The sequence below is a fragment of the Aegilops tauschii genome, chromosome 7, assembly GCF_002575655.3.
Source record: "Aegilops tauschii subsp. strangulata cultivar AL8/78 chromosome 7, Aet v6.0, whole genome shotgun sequence".
NCBI classification, from domain to species: Eukaryota; Viridiplantae; Streptophyta; class Magnoliopsida; order Poales; family Poaceae; genus Aegilops; species Aegilops tauschii.
The window spans coordinates 4,132,399-4,146,352 of NC_053041.3; the positions used below are offsets into that span (position 1 = coordinate 4,132,399).

Genomic DNA, 13,954 nt, shown 5'->3' on the forward strand with positions numbered 1-13,954 from the left:
TATCTATTTACTTTTATGTTGAGTCATCACCCTCTTTTTAAAAAGCACCAGCTGGAGAGCACCGCTGTCATTTGCATTCATTACTATTAATTTATATTGGGTATGACTATGACTGGATCTCTTTTACCATGAATTACAATGTTTAGTCAGTCCTTGATCTTTAAAGGTGCTCTGCATTTATGTTTTGTGGTCTCAGAAAGGGCTAGCGAGATACCATCTTCTTATATCATATCATGGTTGTTTTGAGAAAGTGTTGTCATCTGAGATTTATTAGTATTGCTCGCTAGTTGATTATGCCATTGACATGAGTAAACATGAGACCTAAATGTTATTGTGAATATGGTTAGTTCATAATCTTTGCTGAAAACTTGAATGCTGGCTTTACATATTTACAACAACAAGAGCAAACAGAGTTTGTAAAAGTTTTTCTTTATCACTTTCAGTTTATCAACTGAATTGCTTGAGGACAAGCAAAGGTTTAATCTTGGGGGAGTTGATACGTCTCCGTCGTATCTACTTTCCCAAACACTTTTGCCCTTGTTTTGGACTCTAACTTGCATGATTTGAATGGAACTAACCCGGACTGACGCTGTTTTCAGCAGAATTGCCATGGTGTTATTTTTGTGCAGAAACAAAAGTTCTCGGAATGACATGAAAATCAACGGAGATTATTTTTGGAAAATATAAAAAATACTAGCGAAAGAATCAAGGCCAGGGGGGCCACACCCTTTCCACGAGGGTGGGGGCGTGCCTTTCCCCCTGGGCGCGCCCCCTGCCTCGTGGGCCCCCTGGAGCTCCATCGACCTCAACTCCAACTCCATATATTCGTGTTCGGGGAGAAAAATCAGAGAGAAAGATTTATCGCGTTTTACGATATGGAGCCGCCGCCAAGCCCTAAACTCTCTCGGGAGGGCTGATCTGGAGTCCGTTCGGGGCTCCGGAGAGGGGAATCCGTCGCCATTGTCATCATCAACCATCCTCCATCACCAATTTCATGATGCTCACCGCCGTGTGTGAGTAATTCCATCGTAGGCTTGCTGGACGGTGATGGGTTGGATGAGATTTATCATGTAATCGAGTTAGTTTTGTTAGGGTTTGATCCCTGGTATCCACTATGTTCTGAGATTGATGTTGCTATGACTTTGCTATGCTTAATGCTTGTCACTAGGGCCCGAGTGCCATGATTTCAGATCTGAACCTATTATGTTTTCATGAATATATGTGAGTTCTTGATCCTATCTTGCAAGTCTATAGTCACCTACTATGTGTTATGATCCGGCAACCCCGAAGTGACAATAATCGGGACCACTCCCGGTGATGACCATAGTTTGAGGAGTTCATGTATTCACTATGTGTTAATGCCTTGGTCCGGTACTCTATTAAAGGGAGGCCTTAATATCCCTTAGTTTCCATTAGGACCCCGCTGCCACGGGAGGGTAGGAGAAAAGATGTCATGCAAGTTCTTTTTCATAAGCACGTATGACTATATACGGAATACATGCCTACATTGCATTAATGAATTGGAGCTAGTTCTGTGTCACCCTATGTTATGATTGTTACATGATGAACCGCATCCGGCATAATTCTCCATCACCGATCCAATGCGTACGAGCTTTTCACATATTGTTCTTCGCTTATTTACTTTTTCGTTGCTACTGTTACAATCACTACAAAACCCAAAAATATTATTTTTGCTACCATTACCGTTACTTCCATACTACTTTGCTAGTAAATACTTTGCTGCAGATATTAAGTTATCCAGGTGTGGCGGAATTGACAACTCTGTTGCTAATACTTGAGAATATTCTTTGGCTCCCCTTGTATCGAATCAATAAATTTGGGTTGAATACTCTACCCTCGAAAATTGTTGCGATCCCCTATACTTGTGGGTTATCACGGTGCTACAGCCTGCCTAACCTGAGCACCCGCTTGATCCATCCCGGTTGTCTGGTGGGATCTGGCTGGGATGACGAGGCGATCCAAACAGGCCACAAAGCAGGCACATGCATCCTCCGATAGCCGCAGATGGAGCCTGAGTCATCGGCATACCATTGGATCAAAGACTTGGAGGCCACCAGCCATGGGGGCTCCGGGGCCTTGGATTTGAGGAAGGGGTTGAAGGTGCCAAGGTAAGGAGCACACGTCCTTGCTGCCGCGGGGCTTAGCAGGACGGCCTCCTCGGGCGACGGCGAGGGGGAAGCAGCAGTAACGACAGTGGTGGTCTCCAGAGTCGCTCGCTCACGACCCGCGATGAAGTTACGCAAAGCGATATGACGTGAAAATTATATTTGGAGCAGGAGATTCAATTAAGCGAGATTCCAAAGCTATGATTTTTCGTTTTCCGTCGGTAGGTTTAGCCAAAGCATTTATAACACAACCGATACGCATGCATCGCTGGCTGGCACAGCCACTCAAAAGTGGTAGGCATTTTTTTGACCTGCATTTTGCATTACTTAATGATAATTGAAGGGGCGTGCTACGCGTCCGCCGGCTAATCTTTAAAAAAGGTTGGCCGGGTTGCAAGCCGTCAGATCTGGCACATCGAGCGGCCAAGTGACACCTTCACCATTGCAACACAGGTCTTGTTGCAGAAATTTTGCAATAGAGGTCCAGTTGCAGAACTTTTTTTTGCAAGAAAGGTCCTGTTGTAGAAAAAGAAATTCGCAACAGAAATCTTGTTGCAGATCTTTTTTGCAACAAAGGTATTGTTACAATTTTCTTGCAACAGAGCTCTTGTTGTAGAATTGTTTTTGCAACAAAGAGTTTGTTGCATAAAACACCGAAGAAGAGAATCAGAGAGAGGGTCATGGTTGGAGAGAGAGAGAGGTGGTAAGGAGAGAGAGGAGGGAAGGAGAAAGGGGCTCGTAGCGGAGTGCCATGGGAAATCATACGGGAGAGAGAGGGGTAAGGAGAGGAGGAGGAAAGGAGAAAGGGGGCCGGTGGTGGCGTCCTCCGGCGGGGCGGAGATCATGCGCACGTCTGTTGCTTGGCTAAGTGGTGGCGGCTCTAGATGAGAGTTGGGAGGGAGAAAGTGAAGATTGGCTGCTATTGAGAAACAAGTGATTGGCTGCTGAGAGAGAAGAGAGAAGAGCGACGAGACAAATTTTCTGAAGACGAACCTTTGAGGAGATAAGGTTCATCAACGATGTGTGACTCATGGGGCAGGCAGTAATCAGCCAGCTGACAGGAAGCTTTTCCCATAATTGAAGGAAACAAAGTACAGGCATGAGGCATCCAAGAGAAAGTGGAGATTGGCTGCTATTGAGAAAGAAGTGATTGGCTGCTGAGAGAGAAGAGCGACGAGACAAATTTTCTGAAGACGAACCTTTGAGGAGATAAGGTTCATCAACGATGTGTGACTCATGGGGTAGGCAGTAATCAGCCGGCTGACAGGAAGCTTTTCCTATAATTGAAGGAAACAAAGTACAGGCATCCAACAAAACATAATGTAGAACGAGATGGTTCACAATCACAGGCCGCTATAAATACCGGCACGAAAGCTTACACTCCAATCTGGTAGGCTGTCAGGTATTTCTAAATATGGAGAACAATTCGACCTTACAAATTAAGCAAGAAGATACTTGCATAGCATAGATCCAAATGTCATTTGCTCGTGATGATGTCACGCGCTGACTTGAGACAAAGGGTCACAGTATCCAAGGGTATTTCTGGACCTTTCCTCTTGAGACCCTCATAGATCCTCGCAGCCTCACCATCGATATTATTGTAGTCAATAGGAAGCGATTGCAGGAAAGCCTGGACCTCCGCTTTGCTCTGGGCAGGCGTTGGCTTGAAAAGACCCTGCAATAACACACGCAAAATCGGAAGTCGTCAAGTTTCAAGGATATGGAGGGATCTGCAGCATCGGCTGTGCCATGGAAGCCTAAGAGATCCGGGAACAAAGGCAGACGCCGCTTCAGGGAGAGGGCGAGAACATAGGGAAATTGCTCTACGTACATACGACGAATTGATCCAAAGGTATGAGCGAGAGAGAGGAAGTAGTACCGTTGATGCCCCTAAGCGATTGCCAAGCCTTGTCACCACCTGCACCAGCTGCGCCGCCATTGTCTTGCCCAACGCGATTCGCTTCCTCTCCTTCGATCGGTTGTTGCCTTGTTGGAAATCGCTTTGCCTAGTTGTACGCGTGCGGTTCTTTTTTTATGGTTTTGTATGTATGTATGTATATATGCTTGCAGGAGGAGGCACGTTTTCTGTTCTCTATACTACTTTCGGCCTTACGGGACGAGATGGACTCCTCTCTCCAGTCCAGCCCAATAGAGCACCCAGCAATCGGTTTGTTTTTTTGTTTTAAAAGACAGTCTTTTATTTCATGATGATGGACATGCATGAAATATAATCAAATCTGCTGCATAAAGGTTCAGACAGTAACACTGCGAAACTTTTCATGTATGTCCACTGATTAACTAGATCCATCTGAAAGAACTAGACCAGATTTGACATCGAACATGAAAAATACATAAATTAATCTCATGCATCACGGTATGGTTGTATTGGTGCTGACGCCATCTCGTGCACCACGAGCTTCTCGACGGTAACGGCAGACCCGGTGGCGTTGTTGAAAACGCACACCCTACCAGCCGCATGGATAGCCTCCATAGGGTACACGCGTGACGTCACCGTCATCCTCCCACCCATCACAAAGCTCTCCACAATCGAATGATCCACGAGCACCCTTGCGGATAAAGCCTCTCCGTGGAGCACGGGTACGGTGCTTCCCACCACACGCTTTAGCAGTTCCTTGGCTCGCGATGACCCCGACTCATCATGGCAGAACTGGGTCCGGAGGCCCCCATCAAGACCCTTGTAAATGTAAAAGTACACTGCCAGTTGTTCGCTGCCGCTGTTGGTGGCATGGATGAGAAGGCCAAAGGGGCCAAGCGCGCCGCGTTCAGTGGCACCACCACTTGTACTGCAGTTGTAGCTAACATCGGCCTCGTGGAGGGCGGCGATGGCGGAAGCATTGAGGCGAAAGGATGCCTCAATATCGAGTTGAGCAACTTGGCGGAGAGGGAGGATTATGACAGAGCTAGACTCGATGGTGATGCCGCTGAACTTGGTGGCGTTGTAGCGGAGGGTGTCGATCTCCTCCACCGGCCATTGGAGGATGTTCGTCCGGGTTTTCTCGTCTAGCACTACTTTCCTTGGAATCCCCTGCAGGCTCATCATACACCGTCCATTAGTTTGTTTAATAATATAAGTCCCACAATGATGAATGCACATTGACATCAAGAACTAATCATATGGTTCTTGTTTAACTAATAAAGGCATGACATGTACTGTAACAGCAGACATGGAAGAAGGAAAATGTCCTTAATTATTTTATGTGGTTAGCAAAGCACAAAATAAATTAAGATCTTGGAAGATGTAAATGACATTCGATCGACATGTGTTGATCTATTGAATGAAACATGTATGCTCTGACATACTCAATCCTCAAGATGTGATGCATGATACAATAACATAATGATAGATGGTAAACACAATGTAAAACAATAATTTCGATAAACAATAACATACCTGGAGGCTTGCCCATCCCTTGGCTATGTCGGTGTTGGGTGAGTCGGTCTCGCCGATAAACCCCCAGCTCACACGCCGCTGCTTGACCGGATCATAGAAGGATGTAGAGGCATAAAACTTACCCCAATCGACCCTCATGCCGATCCCCACATCAGCTTCCGGGTCCAATGGCATCCACCTGTTGGCCTCTGCATCAAACCTCCCCAACGCGTAGTAGTCATGCCACTCATCGTTCACACTCGCCTTCATCACGTATATCACCTCCTCTGATGAGTCACTGCCACCGCTAATGCGGTAGAGGTCAATGCACTCCCACATGCCGGTGCCCTCGACACGGTGGACCGGGTCCGGGATGAGCTCGTACTTGATGAAGTCTTTCGTCTTGTACATGAGGGCAATACCGGCATGACCATGGTCATCCTTGGACCCTATGATGGTGCGCCATGTGTTGTCAGACTTATCAAACCACGCAGCCATGGGATCGCGGAAGTCCCTATCGCCAATGCCGGGGGGCGGGAAGATGACGGGGTTGGCAGGGTGCTTGGTCCAGGTACGGAGGAGGGGGTCTTCAGGGTCTGCAGGGAAGGCAAGGCACTGAACCTGGGCAAAGGTGTCACTGTTGCCCGTGTAAAGCAGGATGACCGTGCCATTGGGCAGCATGGTGGCGGATCCCGTCAAGACGCCGTTGATGTCGTACCATTGGTCGGGCACCATGGCAACGGGGAGATGGCGCCAGTGGACCAGGTCCGACGACACGGCGTGGCCCCAGGCGATCTTGTTCCAGACGACGCCCTTGGGATTGTACTGGTAGAAGAAGTGGTACAGTCCGCGGTAATACATCGGAGCTGCACATTGTTGTGTTCCACGTAAGCAGCATGCATACATACAAACAGACAGCTGGTACAGCAGCAAGTGATGAAGTAGTAGTACTAACCATTGGGATCTGCATGCATGCATGCATGTCGTGGAGTAGATAGCCACGTCAGTCAGCAGCAAGGAAAAGACAGTCAGTTTGTGTTTTTCCCAGCAAGCAAGCAAAGAAACAAAAACACAGCGAAAGTGTGAAAGATAGATCAAACCATGTGATGCAAACATGAAGGCAAAAATGAGATCTGGATCTGAAAAATCAGTCACTGGAACGATGGAATCGACTGCATATACCGTTCATGAAGTTCCCGTCCGGCTGGAAATGGTAACCAGTGCGCTGCCACTGCAGCATCTCCTTGCTCCACAGGAACCGGTCGGCATCGGCGCCGGCGCCGGCCTTGATGTCCTGCTCCGCTTGGGCCTCCCCGGGAGTCTTCTTCGACAGAACGGCCGCTTTCTCGTCGGTGGCTGCCCGGAGACGGGCTACCGGGTCAGCCACGTCGCCGAGATCGTCGCCCACGTTGAGGAGCGCGTGGGTGACGACTAGCGCCACCACGGCCACGGCGCCCAGCACGGCGGCGCACTCGCGCCACCTGGTGCCGCCGCCGGCGCCGCCCCGCTGGTGCTGCTGCGGCGCGTGCCCAGACATGACCGGCGGCGTGTCGGGGACAGCGCTAGCGCCGCGTGACTTCATCGCCACGGCCGACGCTTGGGAACTGGAAAGGGACTCTCTTGATCTGCTCGTCCTGCGGTCCCGAGGAGGAGCCATGTATGTATGTAGAGCCGCGCGGCCACGAGCGCCGTATCACGTGTTCCTTCTGTTCACAAGAGGAACGTTACTACTACTTCCATCCCAAGTGGTTCGTCCATCGCGAGTTTGTCTTGGATCTTGGCGAAGTATGTTAGGCAGGACCGAATTGCAATCTATTATGGTGATTTCGGGTCCTTTCTATAAAATGTTAGGACCGAGTTGCAATTTCTAGTTTTGTTGGGTCCTTTCTATAAAATGTTAGGACAGATTTTGGGTCGTGCCCTACTCGTGTTGAAAAAAAGTATGTGTGTGTGTGTGGGGGGGTGGGTGGGTGGGTGGGTGGGGGGAGGCGGTTGAGGGGAGGTACGTAGAGGGAGACAATAGAGTTATGAAGATGATGCGTGCAGCGTCGAAGAAACAAGAGAGAGTACTAGCCTCGCCGCTCAAGACTAATGAGTGGTTCCAACCTTATTGATCACAACATCCAGCACTCCAACTAAAGAGTACAACAAATCCGGTAGGTGTGAACATGAGACAACAGAGTTATTAAAATGTTGTGTGCACTATATAGAAGAAAACAAGATAGAGTACCAGCCTCGCTGCTCAAGACTAGTGAGTGGTTCCAACCTAATAGATTGCAACATCCAACACTCCCATTGAAGAGTACAACAAAGTCCAAGGGTGCAAACAAAGTAGAGAGAGAGAGAGAGAGAGAGAGAGAGGGGTAAGATAGTAATATGGTAGGCTCGCGGACCATGAAGTAAAGTTCTAGGAAATGAGACTTCACAATAGACGCCAGCTACGAGAGCCACTGATATATAGTGCAACATAATGTATAGACTAGGCCACAACACTTATACACACAGAGCACAGACTAACTTCAAAAATTATTATATGTGCACTATATAAATGGAAACACCAGATGGCACCGCCCTCACTAGCCAGGACTCAAGGGTTTGAAATTTGCAGTTCTATTGGGTCCTTTTATTAAATATATGCGGTCATGCTTATCTAATGGATTTTGGGAATTTTGAGACTCTTCCACTGTTCAGTAAAGTATTGGAGGGGGGATACAGGGTGGGGGAAGGTAGAGACTAGCCTCGCCGCTCAAGACTACCGAGTATTTCCAGCCTCATTGATTGCAACATCCAAGCTCTTGTTGATGAGTACAACAGTGCCGACATGTGCAAACAAAGTACAAGCGATGTATGAGAGAGAGAGAGAGAGAGAGAGAGAGAGAGAGAGAGAGAGAGAGTAATATGCTAGGCTCACCCTCTAGGATGAATGAGTGGTTCCAGCCTTTTGGACCATGGAGTAAAATTCTACGTAATGAGACTTCACAATAGACGCCAACCCATGAGAACCACCGATATAGTGCAACATAATTTATAGACTAGGCATGTCATGACGTGGGCTAGCCACAACACTTATACACACATAGCACAAATTAACTTATGAAACATATTATGTGTGCACTATGGCGTTGTTTGGATAAGGGGAACATACAGATCGGGATCTCCATAAGCCAGAAAAACGGCCTAACCGTACAAAATCTTGTTTGGCTCCTCCAACGAACCCATGCATATAGGAAACTCGTTTCACAAAAGCCCAAAATTCCAGGTTTGTGGGAAAACGAGTATTAGTCATTTTTCCACAAACGCGATTAACAAATACAGATCGCAACTGTCCATCTCCGCCTCCGCCCTTTCCTGAACAACCACATTGGCACCAATTTTTCTTTCTGCGACTCACCTCCCGCCTTTTTCCATTGCCTATATAACAGGATTTGTTGGCCGCATGGTGCGTTCCACACACAGATCGCACAGGCTGGCTGCGATCCCCGGCCACAGGCACTGGATGGAATACATCGCCTTTGGATCTGAACTTGGCCATCTTCAATAGGACTGCACACCTCCATCGAGCTCTTGTTATCATCATCATCTTCCGGTCTTCAATCAGGATTCGTGGCTTCACCCGTCCTACACGGTAAGATAAACCATCTAGAGTTACAAAATTCTGCAGTACGAATTGTTTTTGTAAATACGTTCATGCTACTGTTCATTGAATTAATTCTATTGGCAGCGAACCCTATTTTCCATACAACCCCTGATAATTTTATTTAGGCAATTCCTAGATTATACAAGATCCAATAACCTGGTAATTCCTAAATATGAATTTATGGTACATACGAGAATCAGGGTGCTCTATAAATGCACCATACATATTAAAATAATCCAACACCGAACCACAATAATATTGTCAATCAGTGTATATATCCAAGTGCAGTAGTTAGTTTTTCATGATAAGGATACAGTTTAAATCACAGTATAAGGATAATTTTGCATAAGTATCAATCATATCTATCCATATTATATAGTGTATGGTAAGAGCTATGAAGTAAGCAAATGAAGATCAGAATACCTTGTGATGTCCAATGTGAAGTTGACGGCAATAAGTGGGGAAACCTAGCCCAGCTTCATAGTAAATGAACTTCATGCTTGAGATCTTGGCTGCAACCCAGCAAAGTAACTGGTCAGGGAACATCCCATTAGGCGAACATGCGACAAAAATTGAAGTGTCCAGTCACACTTTGAACAAAAGATTAGTTCACTCCTAGACTCCCATTTGTGTACAACGACCACAGGATTACCCCTCAAAAGATCGAAATATTAGTGGCATGCTCATTTTCTTCCACTTCGTAGATTTATCGTAATGAACAAAATGACTCATCTTGCATTATTTCTTCTTGTATCTCCCTGTAGAAAAATATGGATGATGAGAAGGACAAAATAATTAGGAAGGAAAACACAGATAAAGCTAAGCGCCACGTATGGAAATCTTCAGAGGACAAAATACTACTCAATATATTGAAAGATCAAAGTCTACAGGGAGGGAAAGAAGGAACAAGTTACACAAAGAAAGCATGGCGTGATATCTTAGGACAATTCAACGATTCAAGGGTAGAGAAACTTGAATTACAATAACTGAAAAATCGTCATAAGTACTACAGGAGTTGCTACAGTACCATGGACAGACTTCTAAAACTCACGGGATTTGGTTGGGACGATGATGATAAAATGATAAAAGCTTCAGAAGAAATTTGGGAAGAACTAATTAAGGTAAGGATTTGCGAGTAGAATCCATATGAAGTTCTCATATCATAGTATTAACCTAAAACTAAACAACTTGCAGAAGGATAAGTCACTACAGGAATATCGAGATAAGGTGTGACCTAGTTGGGTAGATCTTCAAGCCATATGTGCTACTTCAACAGCATCTGGAGCTGGTGTTGTATCTAGCAAAGGAAAAGATGCTGCATGTACAAGCAAATCTTTACAGATTGATCTCAATATGGATGTTGAAGTTCATGAGATTGATTCTGATGAAAACAATACTTCCCCTGGTGTCTTCATGAAGAAGTCAACTACCATTGAGCAAGAAAAAAAGAAGTCCACTGGAAGTGGATCAAAAGAAACTGGAAGAGGGCAAAAACGGACAGCCGACGATGCCATATCAGCAATTGACCGCCTTGCAGATGCATCACTTAGCATTGCTGAAGCGAAGAAAACAGTAGCACAACAAAATGAAGCTTACTCGGTTAAATCATGTATGGCAATATTAAATAGTATGAGTAATCTAGATCCCAAAGAGAAACTAAAAGCGGTCAAGGCATTTACAGATGGTGATAAACGGGCCATATTCATTGAGATGGATGATGAGACGCGAAAGCTTTGGATTCTTGATCCTTAGAATTTTTGTAATACACCATTGACCATAGTATTTTATTTCAGTCGTTGTCGTAGATTCAGAAAACAATTTCCAGTATGTTTTATCAGCTTGTGTGAAATAATGAACATTCTTTTTCAATTTTATATTGTTCATTTGATGGTTCAGCACTGATATATTTTAAACAAATATCCTGAGATGATATCAATAGTGTATATTGTGCAGGGAACTATGAACAGCTTGGATGTGCCAGATGATGAACTTTCTGACTCTGAGCAAGTGCTTATTAACAACATTCCTGCAGTGTCCTTGTTTCGTGATGTGTTGTTTACAAGGTTATTCAAAACAACTCGTAACACCTCTATATTAACTGGTGCTCAGAAAACAATAGAGTTGTTAGAGGGACATCCAGTTAGATTTTATGAACTAATTCGTCTTGAGAAGCACACATTCTTCTTGTTGCGGGATGCTTTGTGCGAGAGAAAGTTACTTAAGGATACAAATCGAATGACAGTGGGCGAACAACTACTCATGTTTTTACATACAATTGGTCACAATGTTAGAAACCGTGTCATGCAAGATAGATATCAGCATTCTGGCGAACCAATCAGCCGACACTTCAACAACGTTTTAGACGCCATAAATGGTTTGCGTGATGTTTGCATAACAGATCCAAGCAATAAAGTCCCATCCAAAATATTGGGTGACGCAAGGTTCTACCCATATTTCAAGGTATAATTTCTATTTGAAGAAGATACTCCTTTTACATATGATTTTCATAAGTACAATGTCCACAACATGTGAACATCCTTATTTGACTAAAAAAATCCCACCAGAACTGTCTAGGAGCAATTGACGGGACACACATTGAGGCGAAAATCAGGCTTGATAAGCAAACTCCTTACAGAAATAGGCATGGTTATCTGTCTCAAAATGTAATGGCAGCAGTGTCATTTGACATGACATTCTCTTATGTCGCTGCTGGATGGGAGGGTTCTGCATCGGATCAAGCTGTTCTAAGATGGGCTGTTACTAGTGGGGGTTTGGTTGTTCCTGAAGGTAAAATTATTAATATATTAATTATTTGTGTATCTATAATATAAATATAAATTCTGACTGTGCTATGAAACCTCATGTGCAGGCAAATTTTATCTTGTTGATTCAGGCTATGCAAATACTCCAAAATTTATTGCCCCATATCGCGGAGATCGCTATCATATTGCTTCTTTTCGTGGATGTAATCGGAGATATACTGGTGAGAAGGATTTGTTCAACCATGTGCATGCACAGCTGCGGAACGTTGTGGAACGAACCTTTGGTGTTCTGAAAGCTCGTTTTCCAATTCTAAGTAGGAAAGGAGGAATTCCTTATCCATATAGAACCCAAGTTAAAATTGTTATGGCTTGTTGCATCATCCACAACTTCATAAGGAAGGTTAATGAGCCTGATGAGTTGTTTGAGCTTTATGAGCATGGGGAAACACAAGAAAATGTTGACCATGGTGATCAACAAGTTCGTGGGCAAGCAAGAGAAGATGACCGAGTTGCTGGTGAGAGAGTTCGTGCTGGCATCGCTCAACAATTGTGGACTAATCATCAACGACGTGTGAACCGACAACAACAAGATGATTAAACGCCGTAATATTTGATTTCCATCTTTAATTAGAGATGTATTTGAATAATTATTGTTAGAACTTTAAATTTCTTTATATGTTCATGAACTCCCCATTCTTTTATAGGCTTATGAACTCTCTCTCTACCTCTCTCTATCTAGGGCTACATGATGAAATGTTATTTTTCACCAATCTATTCAGCAAATGAAGCAACAAATAAACTACTTCAAATGGGTGTGTTCTTATGTAACATATGAGTGTTCCCGTCCTACCTACGCACCAGGTTCTACAATGTACCAAGTGCAAAGCTTGTCAGCTTTCACTGCTACAAACGCACCTGAAACTTCTTGTTTTTAGAAAGACCATGAACCTTGCCCGTTCTAACTTTGCTTTCTACAGTAGCACTCTCCTCCAAAGTTCCATTATACAAATTCCAGTATATGTAGCTAATTGTTAAGGCCTGTTACTTATGAAGTATTTTTCTGTCGGCAAGTGCATGATACAGACCATGAAACAAAGATAATTATAGCTCCTCTCGGCAAGTGCATGGTAGACCATGTTAACTACAGAGTTTGCAAAAAGAAAAATCAAACATACCTGCTCCTCTGAATCGCCGTCCTCGAGCTTGTTCTCTGCATCCGCTGTTACTCATGGTCATGCTGGTTAGGGAGCGGGGGCTACAGCTGCCTGCTGCTGCCGGCGCCCCACAGATCTAGTGGTAAAACGGGCTGGTTACAGTGCAGCCTGCACCGCCGGCATTCTAGGGAGGCAGGCATGTGCGTTGAGCTGAAGCAGCACTGCTCGACGGATAGAGCTGGCTGACGGCCGACGAAGCACAGTAGGCCTTAGCGACCTAGCCGTTCAGGGGAGGGGAGGCGGGCAGCGGCGTCGGGGAGTCCAGCAGCAACCGGCGTGGCCGGAGGCGCGCACTAGCCGGTGTCCTCGCGCGGATTCATCCACGGCCGAGAGCAGGGGAGTACCGGTGTCAGCGAGCGGAGGAGGAATCGGAGGGGACCAGCAGGACGACAGACTTGGAAGACGCCATGGCTGATTTGGGGAAAGTGAGAGTGAGTCACGGGAGGAGAAAAGGAAACAGCCCACTGGAGGGTATCCAAACAAGGTACATGACCGACCAGTTTTTCTGTTTTCCTATCCAAACGTAACTTTTTATAAACTCGTTATTTACAAAACGTAACGTAAAACGGGGTTTCCTAAAAATCAGCTAAAAACTCGCTTTTTATAATCCTAACGCTAATCACCGCTATCCAAACAACGCCTATAGAAAAGAAAACAATAGATAGCACCATCCTTTGGCCAGGACTCAAGGATGATAGTATTGGAATTTCCAGTTCTATTGAGTCCTTTTATAAAATATACAATTATGCTTATCTAATGGATTTTGGGTCTTTCAAGATCCTTCCACCAGTACATGACCCCCCATTAGCAGCGATCAGATGTGC

General features: G+C 45.2%; 1 protein-coding gene and 1 long non-coding RNA gene across 4 annotated transcripts; both read right to left on the reverse strand.

The window, feature by feature from the left end:
• Positions 1 to 4,352: 4,352 nt before the first annotated feature.
• Positions 4,353 to 7,233, reverse strand: LOC109766145 (sucrose:sucrose 1-fructosyltransferase-like). Its single transcript, XM_040396740.3, has 4 exons — positions 6,700 to 7,233; positions 6,473 to 6,481; positions 5,539 to 6,383; positions 4,353 to 5,172 (listed from the first exon to the last, which is right to left on the reverse strand). The coding sequence occupies exons 1-4, from the start codon at positions 7,172 to 7,174 to the stop codon at positions 4,489 to 4,491; spliced, it is 2,013 nt and encodes a 670-aa protein (XP_040252674.1). The 5' UTR covers positions 7,175 to 7,233; the 3' UTR covers positions 4,353 to 4,488.
• A 1,375-nt stretch (positions 7,234 to 8,608) lies between these two features.
• On the reverse strand, positions 8,609 to 13,686 carry LOC109766146 (uncharacterized). 3 transcript variants are annotated; one of them, XR_006667021.2, is made up of 5 exons: positions 13,092 to 13,686; positions 10,389 to 10,709; positions 9,744 to 9,912; positions 9,578 to 9,666; positions 8,609 to 9,135 (listed from the first exon to the last, which is right to left on the reverse strand). It is a non-coding gene; the product is annotated as an uncharacterized lncRNA (long non-coding RNA). The 3 variants fall into 3 exon arrangements; XR_005763784.3 differs by having other exon boundaries at positions 9,807 to 9,912; positions 13,092 to 13,616; XR_002233532.4 differs by lacking the exon at positions 10,389 to 10,709 and having other exon boundaries at positions 9,807 to 9,912; positions 13,092 to 13,587.
• Positions 13,687 to 13,954: the final 268 nt, after the last annotated feature.